This window comes from Melospiza melodia, chromosome 5, assembly GCF_035770615.1.
Source record: "Melospiza melodia melodia isolate bMelMel2 chromosome 5, bMelMel2.pri, whole genome shotgun sequence".
Lineage (NCBI taxonomy): Eukaryota > Metazoa > Chordata > Aves > Passeriformes > Passerellidae > Melospiza > Melospiza melodia.
Genome location: NC_086198.1, coordinates 19,115,817 through 19,132,147, shown reverse-complemented (window position 1 = coordinate 19,132,147; position 16,331 = coordinate 19,115,817). Strand labels below are relative to the sequence as shown.

The 16,331-nt window shown below is 42.2% G+C and overlaps 1 protein-coding gene across 1 annotated transcript in view; it reads left to right on the top strand.

Moving 5' to 3' along the window:
- Nucleotides 1-16,331, top strand: part of ELOVL6 (ELOVL fatty acid elongase 6) — a 78,766-nt gene that overhangs the window by 41,897 nt on the left and 20,538 nt on the right. Inside the window, exon 2 of the mRNA XM_063156489.1 lies at nt 7,457-7,588. Within this exon, the coding sequence (XP_063012559.1) occupies nt 7,457-7,588 (132 nt within the window). The remainder of the gene's footprint in view (nt 1-7,456; nt 7,589-16,331) is intronic.

Here is a 16,331-nt window from a genome sequence, read left to right as displayed (position 1 = left end):
GCTCCCATTCAAGGAGTTTCTCTGACTACACTGAGCTCCTGTAAAGGCTCTTAACAGGGAAAGGGATGGCCATCATTTTTCCAGTAGGGTCCTGTGGGGCTAGATTCAAGTCTAAGCACTGGCCCTGTAAATCTTGGAGGGAGTTGTGCAAAAATGGTTGTTACCTATGATCAGTGTCAGTTACAGTGGGGTCAGATGCCTTCCCTGGGATGTGGCCCATTCTTGGGATGTGTGGTGGCACTGACAGTGAGGTGGTGCAGGCTATGACTTGGGCTGAACCGTGTCACTTGGGATGCCAACTGGCTCGGAGGGTATGGTGTGGCTCACCCCAGTCACCCAACCCACTGAGCTGCAACTTCCACTCTTGTCTGTGCCAGGTGAAAACTTCAGGAGTGGCTTTTGTCATGGCAAGCACACTCACCTGCCATCTCCACTGGGTGGGTCCCCATTCACAGCTTAAGTGGAGGAAGTCCGGGGCAGAGCCAGAGATGAAGCTGATTTTCCTTCAGTGATAATTTTGGCAACTTGACTTCAAAACCCAAAATTTTGGAACTTGTTTTGGGGTGTTTTTCTGAAGTGTTGAGAAGTTCTTTTCTCTTGTGACATGGCTTATATTTGGGATTGTAACTTTTTTACAGATTTATGGTTTGTTCCATCAAGCCTGTATGAGGCTTATAAAGAACAGGGGACCATGCTTCAGAGATGAGTTTGCCCATTCTATCTGAAAAAAACCCCAAATTGTTCCTGAATTTTAACTTCGTTTTCCCACCCTTATGCTTTTCTTATATTTTCCCACTCACAGAGAAGACAGCAAAAGTTTGCTGCTTTCTTTGTCCCTAGCTGCCCACATTTGAAGTGTGTGTCTAATACTTTCCAACACCTATGTTTTACAAACATGAGTATTACAAATTACTGGCAAACATTTCAACAAAACAGATGCAACCATCAGGGAGGTGCAGGACATGAGCCACCTCCCCCCATGCCCCCACACTTCCGTGCCCTTGTTTCTCCTCTCTGTAATTTTAGGGCTGTTGTCTGCCCTGCCAAGGCAGGAGTGGCTTCCTGCCCCTGGGTCAGACTGAATGCAGTGTGGGCAGAGGCTCAGGTGGGCACAGCCTCTTGCTCCCCTGGGACAGTGTTGTATTGCACTAAATAGTTTAGCTCTTGCAAATTGGCTGGTGGTGAACTGGGGCTATCTCCACTGGACCAGAGCAGGCTATGAGCTGGTGATACGCCACAAAAAAACAGTTGTTCTGCTTCTCGGAGGTTGCTGCCCCTGCAGTTCTCACCTTTGGCACTCTGACCTGGGCAGTGGGACCTGGGCTTCACTGCCCCTCGGCTCAGCCGCTGGCACTCATAGAGCAAGAGTGCATACACAAGTCTTCCTCATCCTTCTTCCATCCTTTTCAGCAATGTTGTGCTTGGGACAGGTCTCACATCAGTCCTCCTGGCAGCCTCCCAGGCCCATGTTTCTTTCCTTTGTGTGGGTTAAGGATCAGGGCAGTGACACAACTACATCTGGCAGTAATGACAGAATTGGGTGATGGGAACAGCAGCCTAGAGAGAAGGCACATGTGGGGGAATAACAGTCCCTGGCCCATGTTTGGTCCCAGGGCCCTGACTCCTCTTCCCTTGCTCTCAGACAGGAGAGAGGTGCCTGGAGAGTTGCTCCAGCCTTGGGGGAAGCACAGACTGGCACATCCAGCAGTACCTGTCACGAGGAGGCTGAATGGCCTTTGAGACACAGGCTTTAGAAATGAAGGGATCAGATGATTGGTATGAGATACATCTGTGGTTACTCTCTGATAGCTTTTTACGTCAGAGACCATCATCAGTGAATCACCTACATGTCTGTGTGACTGTCATCACTGCTGTGCTAAATATAAATGTCAAAGGGTATTGAGCTGCTGAGTAAATCAGACTCTGTTGGCATGTGGGTATCAGACAGGTCTTCCTCTTCTGTGTGTCCTTCTCTCTCTGTTATGAAGGCTGCTATGGTCAATGGGAAGCAGCTGCAGGAACTCAAATCTAAGCCAGGAGTACAGGTTATATTTTCATACACAGATCTGGCATATCCACACATTGGATCTCTTCTTGCTGGTTCTGTCAAAATTGCATCAGTGGAGAGAGAGAGAATACTTGCTTTGACAGTATTTCTGAGGTAGAAACACTGAGAGACTGAGAAGCGTTTTCACACCCTTTTTTATACAGAATGTGTGATATTTAAATAAGCACCAGAGAAAAAGTAACTTTGCCAAGACTACCAGCCCTGCTGCCTGATCTGTGGACATGGGTATGTTGTGTGATTCGCATGGGTTCAGGTTAAAGCACTTGAGCTGGACTCTCAAGTTAGCAGTTTCAATTATAAACCTAAGTTATTGTTGTTACTTTCTGTTGAAAGCTGGGAGAAAGCAGTAGGAAAATTCCCTTATATTTCATATAGCCAGACATTATTTTCTTTCTTTTTTTTTTTTTTTTTCAGTAAATCTGGTTGGGGTTTTTTTTGCAGCAATAAAATGGTGATGAAGGCCAAGAGAATAACGTCAGGAACCTGAAACTGCTTGTTTACTTTCAAGCAACACTCTGCTCTGGCAACTGCAGTGGGATTTTTTTAACCTGTTGTTCTCCTTTTACAACAGATGAAGTGATAGTGAATTTAAAAATGAGCCTTGAATGTGCAAAGTAAATACATCTTGATTTTAAAAAGCTTTAAAAATCCTACGGAATGTAGAAAGAGGGGGCTAACACCACTTTACTACTCCTTTACTGAAGGCTGTTATGCAGATAATCCTATATTGCATGATAAATGAGAGTTCATCTGTGATGAGGTTGTCTTTTGGGCATTTCTGTAAGGACTTTCCTTAATAATTAAGGAAAATCCTGTGAAAATAGTCAATTTTATTGCGCACACACACACAGACACATATATATATATCTGTTTACTCATTAACATCAGAGAACTCTACAATAATGACTCAGGCTGCTATTTTTAGGGGGGGAAAATGGCAGCAGTGCATCTGGGCTTGAAACCACCTCCTTCAGCAGTAGTGCAATATTCAGGGCTATTTCACTTTGCATCAGAGACAGGGGGATGTCTCATGCTGCTGCACATGAGGCTCACCCTCAGGCTTTGGCCCCTAATTTTAGAATACTGTGGTAACATTACATATTGCATTTTCATCATTTTATAAATAAGTGCTTCTGTGGAAATCAAGATTTCTTAATCCTTAGCCATTTGTTTACAACTGCTTTCCTCTTTGGATTATTTGCTGCCCCTTCCCAGTGCTGTGTTTTCCTGCCTGAGGCTTGGGTGGCTTATCTCTTCTTGTCACTTTGTGGTCCTTGAGTGGGCTTTCCTGCGTGGGACTCCCTGCTGGAAATGAGTAGAAGCTTTGTTTCTGTCTTTCTTTATCATTCTCAGTTTCTGCCTCCCTCTTCTCAGCTATACTTTTCCTCTTTCCTGTCTCTGTTCCTCTGCCCATGGATGCAGGAAGGATCCTTCCAGGAGTTCCAGCACAGAAAGAGCTTCAAGCTTCCTGGCCTTCCATGCTATCCCAGCTTTATGTCCATCTCATGGCTGCCAGCTCCCATCATTTGCTGCCATGTTTACTGTTCATCCTTTCTCTTCTCTTTCTCACATCACATGTCCCAGCTTCTTCCTCTCCCTTTGCCTCATGACACAGCCATCTCTCTGCTACTGTCCTGGAAGATCTGTCCCACATCTTTAGCCCATAGTCCCTCTTGCCTCCCTCTCTTGTAGTAAGCCCAAATATAGCTTTTAATAGGTTCTCCAGAAGCCTATAAAGGGGGAAAGAGCTGGCAACTTTTGTCAGAGGAACATGGAGTTGTATTCAGTACAGATAGTACTTAGTCCCTGAAGTCTGAAAATGTAGGAAGGTGGGAGACAACTGTGAGAAACAGAAATGCCAGAAAAATGTGGAGGATTTGGCAGCCCTGTCTTTATGTCTACTGTGTTACCCTGCAGAACAGAATTGAAGACAAACATATGAATGTGCTAACATTTAAGTTATTGATGCAAGTCTGTTACCGAATTACTTTGAGGAATTTTATTTTGTTTTAGTTTCAAGGTTAATTTTTTTGGTCATTGTTCTGCTCTATTTAGTTTCTTTTCAGGTAATAGTATAGAAAAGGTGCATTACAGAACAACTCCAAACCTCTGTCTTCCAAAATGCTTGTTCAATATTTCTCTCCTTTGGCTAAAATCATACCAGACCCAATTGAATTCTGTCAGATTGCCATTGCTTTATGTCACTACCCCAGCACCAGATTGTAGTATGAACCTTCGGGAAAATCCATCATAAAAACACTAGTAGGAAACGGTTAATACCAGTCTAATGGAGTTTTATCAGATTATCTTAAGAGTACATACCTCTGCAACCCCTTTGTAACTCTGTCACCTGGCCTGCCCGGTTCTTTTAACCATTATTAGGATGAAAAAATGGGGAAAATTCAAAGTCCTTTGAGTGCAAAAAGTAGCAGGGATCAAAACAGTGGATGATTTCAAGATCAGCCTAATCATTATTCAGTACTGTGCTTACCTGTGATGGAAGATAATACTACTGTGTCCCTCCTTGTCTGAAACTGCTGACAATTGCTCTCTGCAGTTCACATCATGTTTGCAGTGAAATCTTGCCATGTCTGCCTCTGCTGATACAAAGCTGCCACTGCTGATACAAAGCTGCATACTCTGGGAGTACCATTTACCATCATTGTAAATAATGCTGTACTCGTTACAAAGCTGTAAAGTGACCTAAAATTTATCTATTCTAACTACTGTAACATAACTATTGACCTCAATAAATTGATTGAACTCACAAAAGATAGTTTCAGTAATAAGAAGCAAAATGAAATGTTACTTGATGTAAATATATAGATTATCTGGCTCAGGGTGAAGTGGAGACGGACAGAACATAGACCTGAACTGCTAACTCATACAGACTGCTTTTCTTCTCTTGAACTGGAGCTGAAGTTGAATTGTTACTTTGAAGTCTCGGCTGTGTTTGATCTAGAACTGAACTGTTTCAAACTTGCCTTTTGCAAAGTGTCTCTAGTTCCTGCTCTTGAATCCTGACATCCTCCCATGGCAGCCTGCATGGCCTATGCTGTGTTGGCAGCTGCATGGCAGCGCTGCATGGCACTCTTTTCCCTGCATTACTTGGGGTGTCATCCTGCTCTGCTCTCAGTTGCTTTGGAGATCAGTGCAGGACAGACCTCACCCATGCCCAGGGTGGCATTGAGCTGGGCTTCACACTGCTGCTGAAAAGGCTGCAGGGGGAGGAGATAGGAATGCAGTCCAGACTCACACTAAGAGCCTGCTTCTATCTTTCAACCCATAAATCTTGTGTAAACAGTTCAGTACAAGCAAGCTTGAGGTGGTTCATCATTACCCAGACTGGTTAACAAATATTTACTGATCTCCAGCCAAGTTAAAGTGCAGTCATGCTTTCAATTGGTGATTCTGTCCCTTCCCTGGCCAGTGAAGTAGAAATGAATGGGGTTTTTTCTGTATTATATGAATAAGGGCTGATGCTTTGTCATTTTCAAACCCTGGTCATGATAACCATTGCCCTGGCAATTAGACCATCTCAGTGCACAAGGTGAGAGGGTGCTGGCTCCTGGGTCTTCCTGGTGCTTTTGCCAGCATGGATGCTAAAGCTCACCCAGTGGATTATAGGCACTGGGTCCTCCCCTTCTCAGAGCATCAGGTGTATTTTCCTGCAGTTACCTGCCTTTTACAACATAGAGCTATAAAGATATCAGTAGAAACACAGTTTCTCAGTGAGCAGAAAATGGCATGCTGCAGAATGCTTACTGATATGCATCTGACTCTCTTGGGTTAGTTTTTACTTAGCTTTCAAACTTATATAAAATTCAATTCATTTATCTTGATTGAAGGTTGCATTGAAGGTTCCAGTCAGATGTGCTACAGCTTTCTTAGTTTTTCTGAACCTTCCAGGAAGACCCTTGGCCATCGAGGGTCTCATGATCCATTACCAGCTGCCTTGAGGAGGCACAGGCACATACTGTGCTGTACCACACTGCTTGGCCCTAAGGACCATGCTGTGCTATGCTGGACAGATTCCTTGCCATGAGATAACCTCAGCTAGCCAGTCACAATGGAAGAGCCCAAAGGTGGCATCTACTTGGTACCGGTAGTGACACCATGGCACATACTTGTTTTTATCTTGAGGTGAAGCAACATACTGTCATTTAAACACCAGTTGAAAATCCTGTGAAAAGTCTGAACACCTCAGTATGGCTGAGCCTCTCTCCCAGTGGGAAGCCTGGGCAGTATGCCATGCCCTGATCATAGGCCTGTCTGCCACAGCTACCCTTCAGTGTCAGAAAGAACTAAAGGTCCTGTAGCCTGCTGCTGTTCTTTTCAGTCGCGTTAATGAAGTAGTTACCTTTCTTTAGAGTATTTGTTATTCTTTCTTGGTGTACAATAGGAGCCAGAGACTCCTGGTTCAAAACCATAGTCCATAGTTCCTATATTTGTGAATGCAATGATAAATTATGTAGAGAAAATTCTATTTTTGAATAGATGCCCTTCCAGTTAGGCCACCATTAATGATGTACATTATGAAGCCTTAGTCAGTATAATGTTGTGCTGTGTGGGAAGGAGTCCCAGGCTTAGTCTATTTTGGACCTCTAATGGTTGATTTAAAATGAGTTGCAGTAGCAGAGTTCAAATATTTGGTGATTATTGCTGAGCTGGACTACTATCAGGCAGTTTTAAAAATAAAATTCGCAATTTGAGGAGTATAATTGAAGTTCCTTTAGAGAGCTCTGCTTGACCTTTCAGCAAATGCACTGGATTTCCTGAACCAGCAGTCACAGGCAGGGCGATGCCACAGGGCAGTGCCAACCAGCATGGTTCTGCTGCTTGATGGGGCTATTGACCTCTCCTTGCTGATCCTCTGCTTCTTGTGAGACTCATCATGGTGTGTTGCAGGGATATTGATCTTTAAGTGTCTTTTTAGGGGAAACAGTGGGAAACTAAAATGCCACATAGGGAGGATCCTCCAGGAAACAAAAATTTGTATGCAAAAGATAAATGAGGCACAGAATGTGATCAGCTGGTTCAAGTTCCAGCCACGTTTTGCTTGCAGAAGTGTGTCTGGGCTCTGCCACATCTATTCTGTTCCTCACAGAAGTTCAGTCTTCTGAAACTAGTGAAGAATGGAAGCCAAATTTGTCTGTCCTTTTTCAGAACTTCCCCAGGGTCAGTTTTGCCTGAACCCAGCCATGAGTGTGTGCAGGCATGTAGTTTCATACTGAAATGATAAGCTCAGCTGGAATGCAGGAATGTCTCTGAAAGAGTTTCCTTTCAAGGAAGCACACAAGCCCTTAGCCATGGTGTCCATATGTGACTCTGCTGTGTATCTAATATTAATTAAACATTTGACAAGTGTTTTTTGGTTTTGTTTTGCAGGAAGAAATCATTCCTGTTTTCAGCTCTGTACGCTGCCTTTATATTTGGTGGTCGGCACCTAATGAACAAACGAGCAAAGTTTGAGCTGAGGAAGCCGCTAGTGCTCTGGTCTTTGAGCCTCGCCGTCTTCAGGTAGGCACCTCCTCACACCACCTGCCTTGACACCAGGCCCTGGAGAGGTTTGGGCTTCTTCACCTGCAGCAGCACTGCTAATGCAACAACAGGCTCACACAGAAATGGCATTTCTTTGCTTCTGCTATTCAGGGTTGTGTCCTGATCCATTCCTTAACATTGAAATTATTCCTTTTGACTTAGCAGATCATAAAGCATTTGAAGAGGGGAGAAATCAGTAACAAAGGGGAAAATACAGGAGGACATGGGAAAAAGCACTTATCATTGCAATACATTTACCATGCAAGCTACAAATGGAAATAAACACATTGAGACGTTAGTCTTGTCTCAGGTGCTAGTAGTATTATGTTTATGTGGTGTGTATGTATGGAATATTCAGTCAGGACTCTGATCCCCATTACAGTGAGGTAAAACAAAAGTCACTGCTTTGATGACAGGTAAATTAGACCACTGTAACTGATATCAGGAGCTGACTTCTGGTTATTCCATCGCAATTGCTTGTGACTGTAGCAAAAAGGTGGCTCCACAGGAAAAGGCTGTTTCTTAGTGATGCACATCTCTTGGCTGTGTGTTGACTCTGTGTTTAGTATGGGGAATGTCATGTTTGGATTGTGTTGGTAGTTGTTGAAGTCAAATTGGCCAATCTGAACTCCACTTTACATGCTAATATGCTAATTTTAATGAGGCTGAAGATAAATGAATGAGTAAACAAATGCTGATAAAAACAGCCCTTACAAACACACGAATTTTGGTACAAATTACTAGTAGCAGTACACAGATAACCTGAGGACTATCCTTCATTTCAGGGACTATTGGGACTGTAATTTAGAGCTCACTGAACAACACAGAGACCATCCACAAACCATTATCAGACACTGCTACTCATATTTTTCTAATTTCAATATAATACTTACTGATTATATTACTTCACAACTGCATAAAACGTGTTTGCTTACTGAGCAGGTGTGAATGGTGCATTGTTTCTCACAAAATGGGAATAGTTTTTGCTGAGAGACTCTACAGAGTGAAATAAAGCAGGAATGGGGAAGTTTGGAATTTTTTCATGGTTTTTCCTTTTGTTCTCCAAAATTGTATCACCTTGAAACTTTCCAAAACTCTGGCAGGGGAAAACAAATTGTATTTCTAATAGCTAGGGCATGCTAACAAAAGAACTTTATTTGGCTTGGTTTTAATAGCTCATCAGCACATCAAAGAATATCTCAGAGCAGACAAAACTTTTAGTGGTCTGGATAACTGTGAGAGCAAGTTGTAACACCTTGGAAATTTGTAATTTTCATTTGATTGCGCTTGGTGCTGTATTTCTGGCTGTGTGTCTAACATCATTTTGCTTTAAGATCCTGTAAGCAGTTGTCATTGTTTGTTCCAGAAATGGCTGAATCTCAGCAGCTGTTGAATTGGATCCTAGATGGCATTTTGGTTTTGGATCAGTTTGTGAAGTTGTTTGTAGCCAGCAGGATCCCAATTCTGATAGCACTTTCTTAATGAATGTGGACAGTAGGAACTAGATGGCTTACACAAAGCATTTGTAGTTTAATTCTCAATCTGAGTTGGGGAAGCATGATTTTGGAATTCTCCTTTGCATAAGATGTCTAGGGAGAATTTAAAAATCATATTATTTTGAGATGTGGGTTGGCATTCACAGTGTAGAATTTTAAAGCAATTTCACTGGCTAATTTCCTCCAAAAATCTCAAGTAATCAATGCAGTGATCAATGAATAGCATGAATTTACACTGCACTGCCTAGATGGACTTTGACATAAACAGATTCATTACTTGCTGATTGGAGTTTCCCATTATAATCATATGAAGTAGCTAAAAACTCATGGCCAGCATGAGCTGCTGAGCGATGCTGGCTGATATAAAACTGTGGACTTCACGTTTTGAAGCTTCAAGCTGCCAGGATGAATCTGCCACAGAGAGCACCTCAGGGCAGGCACTCAAGGAGAGCTCTGCTTGTGCGGATGAGAAGCATTGGCCAGAAGGGCAGAGTTAGGAGAGGGATTCACAACTGCACAGTCTGCTTCCTCTGTCAGCTCAAATAGCACCACTCAGGGACAAGGGTTCCTGAAGCCCTGCAGAACTCAGCCTTTGCTCTGTGTGTTAGGAAAAGAGACAGCAGAATGGAGGGGGTGTGTCCGATGTTTGGCCTGCACAGAAGCACTGTGCATTTAACCTGCTGGATTTGCCATGGGCATCAACTGATTATGAAAATTATATGACTATGTTTTGCTCTTCTGAGGTGCTGAGTAGTGTGCAGAAGAGAGAAATAGGGAAAGGGAAAAACCAACCCCAAATGTTTGCAGTAAGACAGCATGAAACCTTTGTAGCTTCCCTAGCAACATGAAATCCCATACAAAACCCCTTGACTTCTTCCCTGGAAAACAGGAGAGGTGACAAAGAATTCATGAAGACATGAGACAAAGACTTATAGAAGTGTTCACTGGAACATCCATTACCTGGTGCTTCAGCACCAGTGTCCTTTCTGGGGCCATCTGTCACAACCTTACTGACTGTCTCAGCAAGCAGCACTTGACATGCTGTGAACTTGCCAAGTAACTTGGATTTGGTTTTGTTCTGGTTCCTGTTGTAACTAGGTGTTGTATTTATATATGCTTGGTCTGAAAGGCATTCCAGCTTCCTCCAAAGGTCTATTCAGGTACATTTAGGAGACTGGATACTTACTACAGATCCAGAAAAATGCTCCTTAAGTTTCAAAAGATTTCCTCTTTGGCTTTCTGGGATGCTAAAATGCTCTGACTTTTACAATACCTTGTAGAAATTCTAAGTAATGTATTTGTCGGCCATGAGTGGTTGTACTGAGGAAGAAAAACCTGCCTGGAGAGCCCTCAGTATTCTGCCTCAAGGTCAGTGTGAGGCTTTTTTCTGGGCTCCTTGTTTATCTCGCTTTTAGCAGTCCTACTCTTTTACCTGCTTCAAATACCCTCAGAAATAGTAACACTTAGCAGAGGCTGAAAAGACGTGTTTTGGGCTTTAAAAGAAAAGGAAATTGCCTGCCAGGCAATCACATGGTCCTTCTTCAGAAGGTATCCTGTATGCCCTCATGCTTGCCAAGATCATTTAAATGTGGTAGCTGCTACAGTAGGAAACTCGCCACGCTTATAAATAAACAAAACAATTACACCACCCTGCTGAGCTTGCTGAGCATTCAGGAGCCTGGTCAAGAGCGAGTTTTGTGTCAACACTGGCAGCCAGCAGGATTTCTGAGAGAAAAAGCAGCTTTATTTTCCTTTGAAAGCATTGACTGGTTTTGAACATTTTGTCACTGAAAACTTCAGTAGGAGCAATGACAGTAAATCTTGCGTTTCATTTGGAAGCCACTGTGAAAACATCATCTCCTGAAATCTTTGGCTGAGAAATCATTTTGAGATACTGGGGTTGCTGGGCTGCTTTGGTCTTTTGGTGCCTAGCAGGTTTGTTGACTTGTTTCAGTCATTGAAGATTGTTCTGTTTTGTTTTGGTTTGTTTTCTACATTTTAATTAAGTGTGTTTACCCAGCCTGGTTATGTACTGAGGTCCTTGGGGAGCAGAACCATGTTGCTCTGTGATAACAGGAACCTGCTGTTAGGCAGCTACACAAAAGGTCTTTTCTTCAGTCCCATAAGACCCCAAGGAAACCATTGCTGTTTCACCTGCACAATTAGAGTGACAGTCAGTCCTGTATTTTTGAATATTTCTTGGGGGCAAAACACATCAAACCTGAATTGCCAGTTTTATATTTGTGACACTTTGAACATAAAGTCAGGGCCATTCATTGAATGTTTTTCTTGGAGTCTATCAAAGCTGAGGCCAGGATTCACAGAAGGATACAAGTCATTAATTCATGTTTTCATTACATCTCAGATGGATTTTTGTAATTCCTTTTATAGGCCATAGAGCCTGTGTATGGGTAGCTTTTCTTTCAAAGAGCTTAAACATGTTTGATCACCTCATCTTCACAGAGGACAGCAGCATGGCACCATTTTCCTATGTATCCTTAAGGGGCTGACAACAGAAGTTTCAGGGTCAAGGCTCTAACTAATAATAGTAAAAGGTTGTCTTCCCTAGGGAGTGCTGTCACATCAGTGCAGGAGGCAAGGAAGCTAAAACATCTAACGTGATGCAGTCATTTGTAGGCAGAGGCTTAGCTTGACTTTGGCTGGTGGGTGCAGTGAAAGGAGGAATATCTCTTCATCTAGCCAAGCCACATCACTATAATGCTCTTATCATCTCCTGAGATCACTTAGATTCTAATCCAAACCCAGCTATGCATTGTAGCTGTGGTGGAAATGAGTAGATGTCAGTACAGGGTTTCCAAATGTCTTTCTCCCACTTTCTCTAAGCATTAGAAATAGTATCAAATGTAGCTAAAAGGTTGCTACCTGCTTACTACAGAGCTAACCAGAGCCTCAAAAGCAAATTCCCGCGACAACAGGTGTTATAATTGAAAGACAAACCCCAAAAGACACACTAAAGGAAGGTGACTCACGTTGCCTTTACAGAACTGGTGTTGACTGATTTCCTACTGAAAGCACAGCAGCGCTTGTAGAGGGGTTTGCACCCACAGAGGGCTCCTCACAAGGGAATCCAAGACATGCCATTATGTGAAGAGCTCAATTCTGAGCAGAATGAAACAGAAAAGACAAAACATATATTTAAAGAAAAGACTTCAGTTGCTTGGATTTGTGACTCTGAAATACTTTCTAGTTATCATGCGTGTAAGTAGGAAAATCGATAAAAGATGGTTGAGATTTATGTCCCATTGTAAGAACTGCTGTTCACAGATACTTGCTGTGGAGATTTAAACACAACTTAATTTCATATGTTGCTGAGCAACCCATCAAAATCTTAAAATACTCTGAAATTTTATAAGGTCCTGACAGTACATTCAAAGAGAAAATTAATCACTGAAAAGAGGAATGTTTGCCAAATAACGTTGAAATTAATAAGCACATTTAAGGTGAATTAATACTCTTCTCAATTATAAATTTAAAAGGATGCTAATTCAAAGTGAAACATTCCCTATATTTGTAAAGCATTTTTAATGCATATTCTCAGGACATTTCTCAGAACCCAAATCAGTAAAAGGCTTAATATGCACCTACTTAACAATTTATTTCTATAGGACCATGTTCATCTTTACATACTTACCTGATTTTCTTGCATGACAGATAAAGAAACGTTTTTTTAATTACCATTTTGGAGATGAAGTTGAATGTTGGGTGAACAGTAGAAATTCAGAATGATTGGAGAGAAGACAAAAATCCATTGGGTAAAATTTAACAGTTTAAGAAGAAAAGTTTATTTTCCACAAGTTACTCCAATTCCAGTAGGAAAATAGAAACAGCGTTGTGTAGACTGAATTCATACAGTGCAAGACAAATGGTAGCTGGCATTAAAAAAACTGTATAGAGGTGATAAAAATATACAGACTAAGAAAAATAAATTGTCATAAAACAAAGAACTGTCGAGAAGATGTATCTCCAATATCTACCTTGTTTATTCTAACTAACCTTATTCCCAGATTTGTAACTGATGCCATGTGGCAAAATACTGTGCCCATCTTCTGAAATCTCACCCCTTTGTTCACTCTGCTGTTACTGCTGTGGACTCCTGTGTTCATCAAAGTAATTTTGAATGTAATCTGATTTTACTGTTTTTACCTACTCAGGCCTAATTAAAAGTAAACCATGGAGTAACTGTGAGACCTGGCTGATGGTACTTTACAGGAGATACAGATAGGATTGTCTAAAAATTATTATGAAAAATCTCTACGCAGTGCTAAGCTGCACCTAGGTTCTTTAAGACCTTTTCTTTTTCTCTGACTTAGCTTGCTTGCTTGCCTTTATTGCTGGAAAATGAACATCTTAGTGAAGTGAATTCACTACATCATTTGAAAAACTGTTGTGCTCGTTTTGCCCCTGTTCCTTCCCCTCTCTCACAATCAATGTGTGTTCACACTCAGTATATCACCTTGAATTACACCTTTCTCATGGGCTCACCCTCTCCCAGCCCACAGGAGCTCTCATAGGTCACCCACCACCCAGCATGAATAATACCCAAAGCAAAGCCCCCGAGAGTGAAACTTTGCCTCTCAATTTTATACAGGGATCAGACTGAAGCGCACATTTGAAGAATAAAGAACATCTGTCTGGTGGCTTAAGTAGGGAACTGTACTAGAGAGAGGGTATATAATTAATTTAAAAGGAATCAATCAGATCCATCTCTGCCTGTGTGGTGTCACTTCTGCCTTTTACTCAGCCTCAACACTTGGTTCATGAGCATGGTGAAAGGGCCTCCTCCATGCAGAAATCCCTGGGGAACTGTATCTCCATGTGTTTCCTTCTGAGTAAGTCTCTGACAGCTTGTGCTTGTTGGAGGCAGTGGGAATACAGCGCTGAGAGGTGTTAACTTGCATGACCTGTCAAATCCAGCGCTTCCTCTGCAGCCAGGCTGCAAATAAACCCTGCCAGGGCCAGCAGGGCTCGCACGCAGGGCTGGGCTGCGCACGGGCCTCGGCCCAGGGTTTAGCAGAGTCACAGTTTGGTTTTGTCACAAGTTCAGCTTCTTCTAAACAAATGTGTCTCCTTGTGCCTGTACCATTCAGCATCCTCCCCCCAGGTTGTTGAATTTAAAAGAAAAATAAATTATTTGCTAACTGTAGGCGAATCCCTGAGATGTGAACTTCTTTAGGTGCTTGCAGGAGCATCACCCCACTGAGGACAGAATGGAAAAGAAGATCAGTGGCTCCAGACCAGCAATTGGTATTAAATTATGGATCTGAGCAGCTCATTATAATTGTATTATAACTTCTAGCTTCTTTAAGCCTCCTTTATTCTGTCAAATGCTAGTGTTTCCCTGTAACTTAGATTTTTCTTACTTTGTTATCTGCCAGTTTTACAGCTTTACTGATGGCTGGCTTCATTGGTTGGCTTGATTCTTTGCTAAATCTTTTACTTTATTACTGTTTGGCTTTATTTGCATAGGATAATTTCAAACTCCTGAATACATAAATTTCAGTGCTATACATGCCAACTTGATACTTTTGATCCTGTAAGTATCTTTAATTTATCCTGCAGAACTAGATAATGCCACTTTTTTGGATTATCATGTAAATCACTGCAATTCTGTACTTACTCTAAGATTGCCTTGAGATGATGTTGGATGCTGAGAATAATTTTCAGTAACAACAGAGGAACAAGTGCAAATGCCCCTGATGCATTCATTAAGGACTGCTTAAGAGGCACAGTGTGCTTATGAATCCTCATGGGCTACTTTAGAAATCCTCAGATGGATTCCTTAATTCCTCTGAGATTTTGCACCAAACACGAGGCTTAAGTAGAAAATTGATTTTTTTTTTCCTTTTTGATAGTTGAGCCACAGTCCAAACTTGTCGAAATAAATGTCCAAGAACTAGGAAATACTTCTTGAAAGAAAAATATCTCACTGATTATGCAGCCTTCACAGGGTGCCAGTGAATTTCAGCTACAACAAAGTCCTATTATTATTTAGTGATGGTATTGCTCAAGAAGTAACAACGTTCATCAGGAAATATTGTTCCTGGAAGTTCCCACCCTCCATGCTAGGTCACCAGGAAGCAATGTCATGAATGGGCTAAAACCAGGTGATAGGTAATTACTATTGATTAGCTTATAACTGACTCTTTGGAAATCAGAGGAGGTGCAAGGATGCATGGTTAGAGCTGGAAGATTATTTTTCATTCTCTGTATGAAAAGAGTTATGTGATTTGTGGCAGTGTATGGGTACAAGAGTGTCCCTCTGGTGTTCCTCGGGCAATGACTGAGTGCAGCTGCCCTTCAGCCTGGCCACTGCTCCCTGCTTATCTCTGCCAAAACCCAGCGGGCCTTGCACAGCTGCTGAGGGCTCTGGGTAAGGCTCTCCATGCAAGAATAACTCTCTTCACTTTTACCAGTTATCCTCCCCTCTGTTGCACAGACTACTGGTAGGGATCTACACCCGAGCTTCTTTTTTTTCTGCTGTGCTTTTTAAGCAGTACAAGTTCTTCCACCAGCTCACAAAGCTTCACTTACTGATTTTTTGGTTTTGTGCTCTGCTCTTGGGATTGCCTGAATATAGCTATTCCCAATCATAAGGAAGGCAGATCTGGAGAATCAAACTACATTTATTCAGGCTCCATGAGGAGAGACCGGAAGGCAGTACCTGTGGTAGATTGATTTTTATCCACACATACAAATAAGCCTTACAAGTAGTAGTTGCAGCAATTGGCAGAATTGTTGAGTTTGCCACTTTAGCAGGGGAGAGTCAGATGGATTTTCCTCTGCTGTGGTGTTAATGTGATTAAAATCTCCAGATGACAGTGTCCATTGATCGGGAGCCCTGCAGAGATGTTACTGCTTGGTATGCTTAATGAAGTCCCTGGGGAGGGAAAGAAATAAGTTAGGTCTGGCTTTCCTTCCAGTTTTGTCAATAAAAAGGACAAAGAAATAGTTTGGGGAGCCAGGTGAGTTGTGACTAAGAAATCTGCTGACAAGAGGGAGGGCCTGAAGGGAGTGGTCCCACACTGAGGAATTTATTGCCAAGAAGAAAAAAAAGGCTGATGCAGGATGCACAGTATCTGCCCTCACTTGGAAACTACAGAGCAAGCCATCACTTTGATAGACCTCATTACCTTCCCCAAAATTTATCACATGGGATCCTAACACCACCCAAGCATGCATGCATATGCTTATGGGTCTGTATAGCT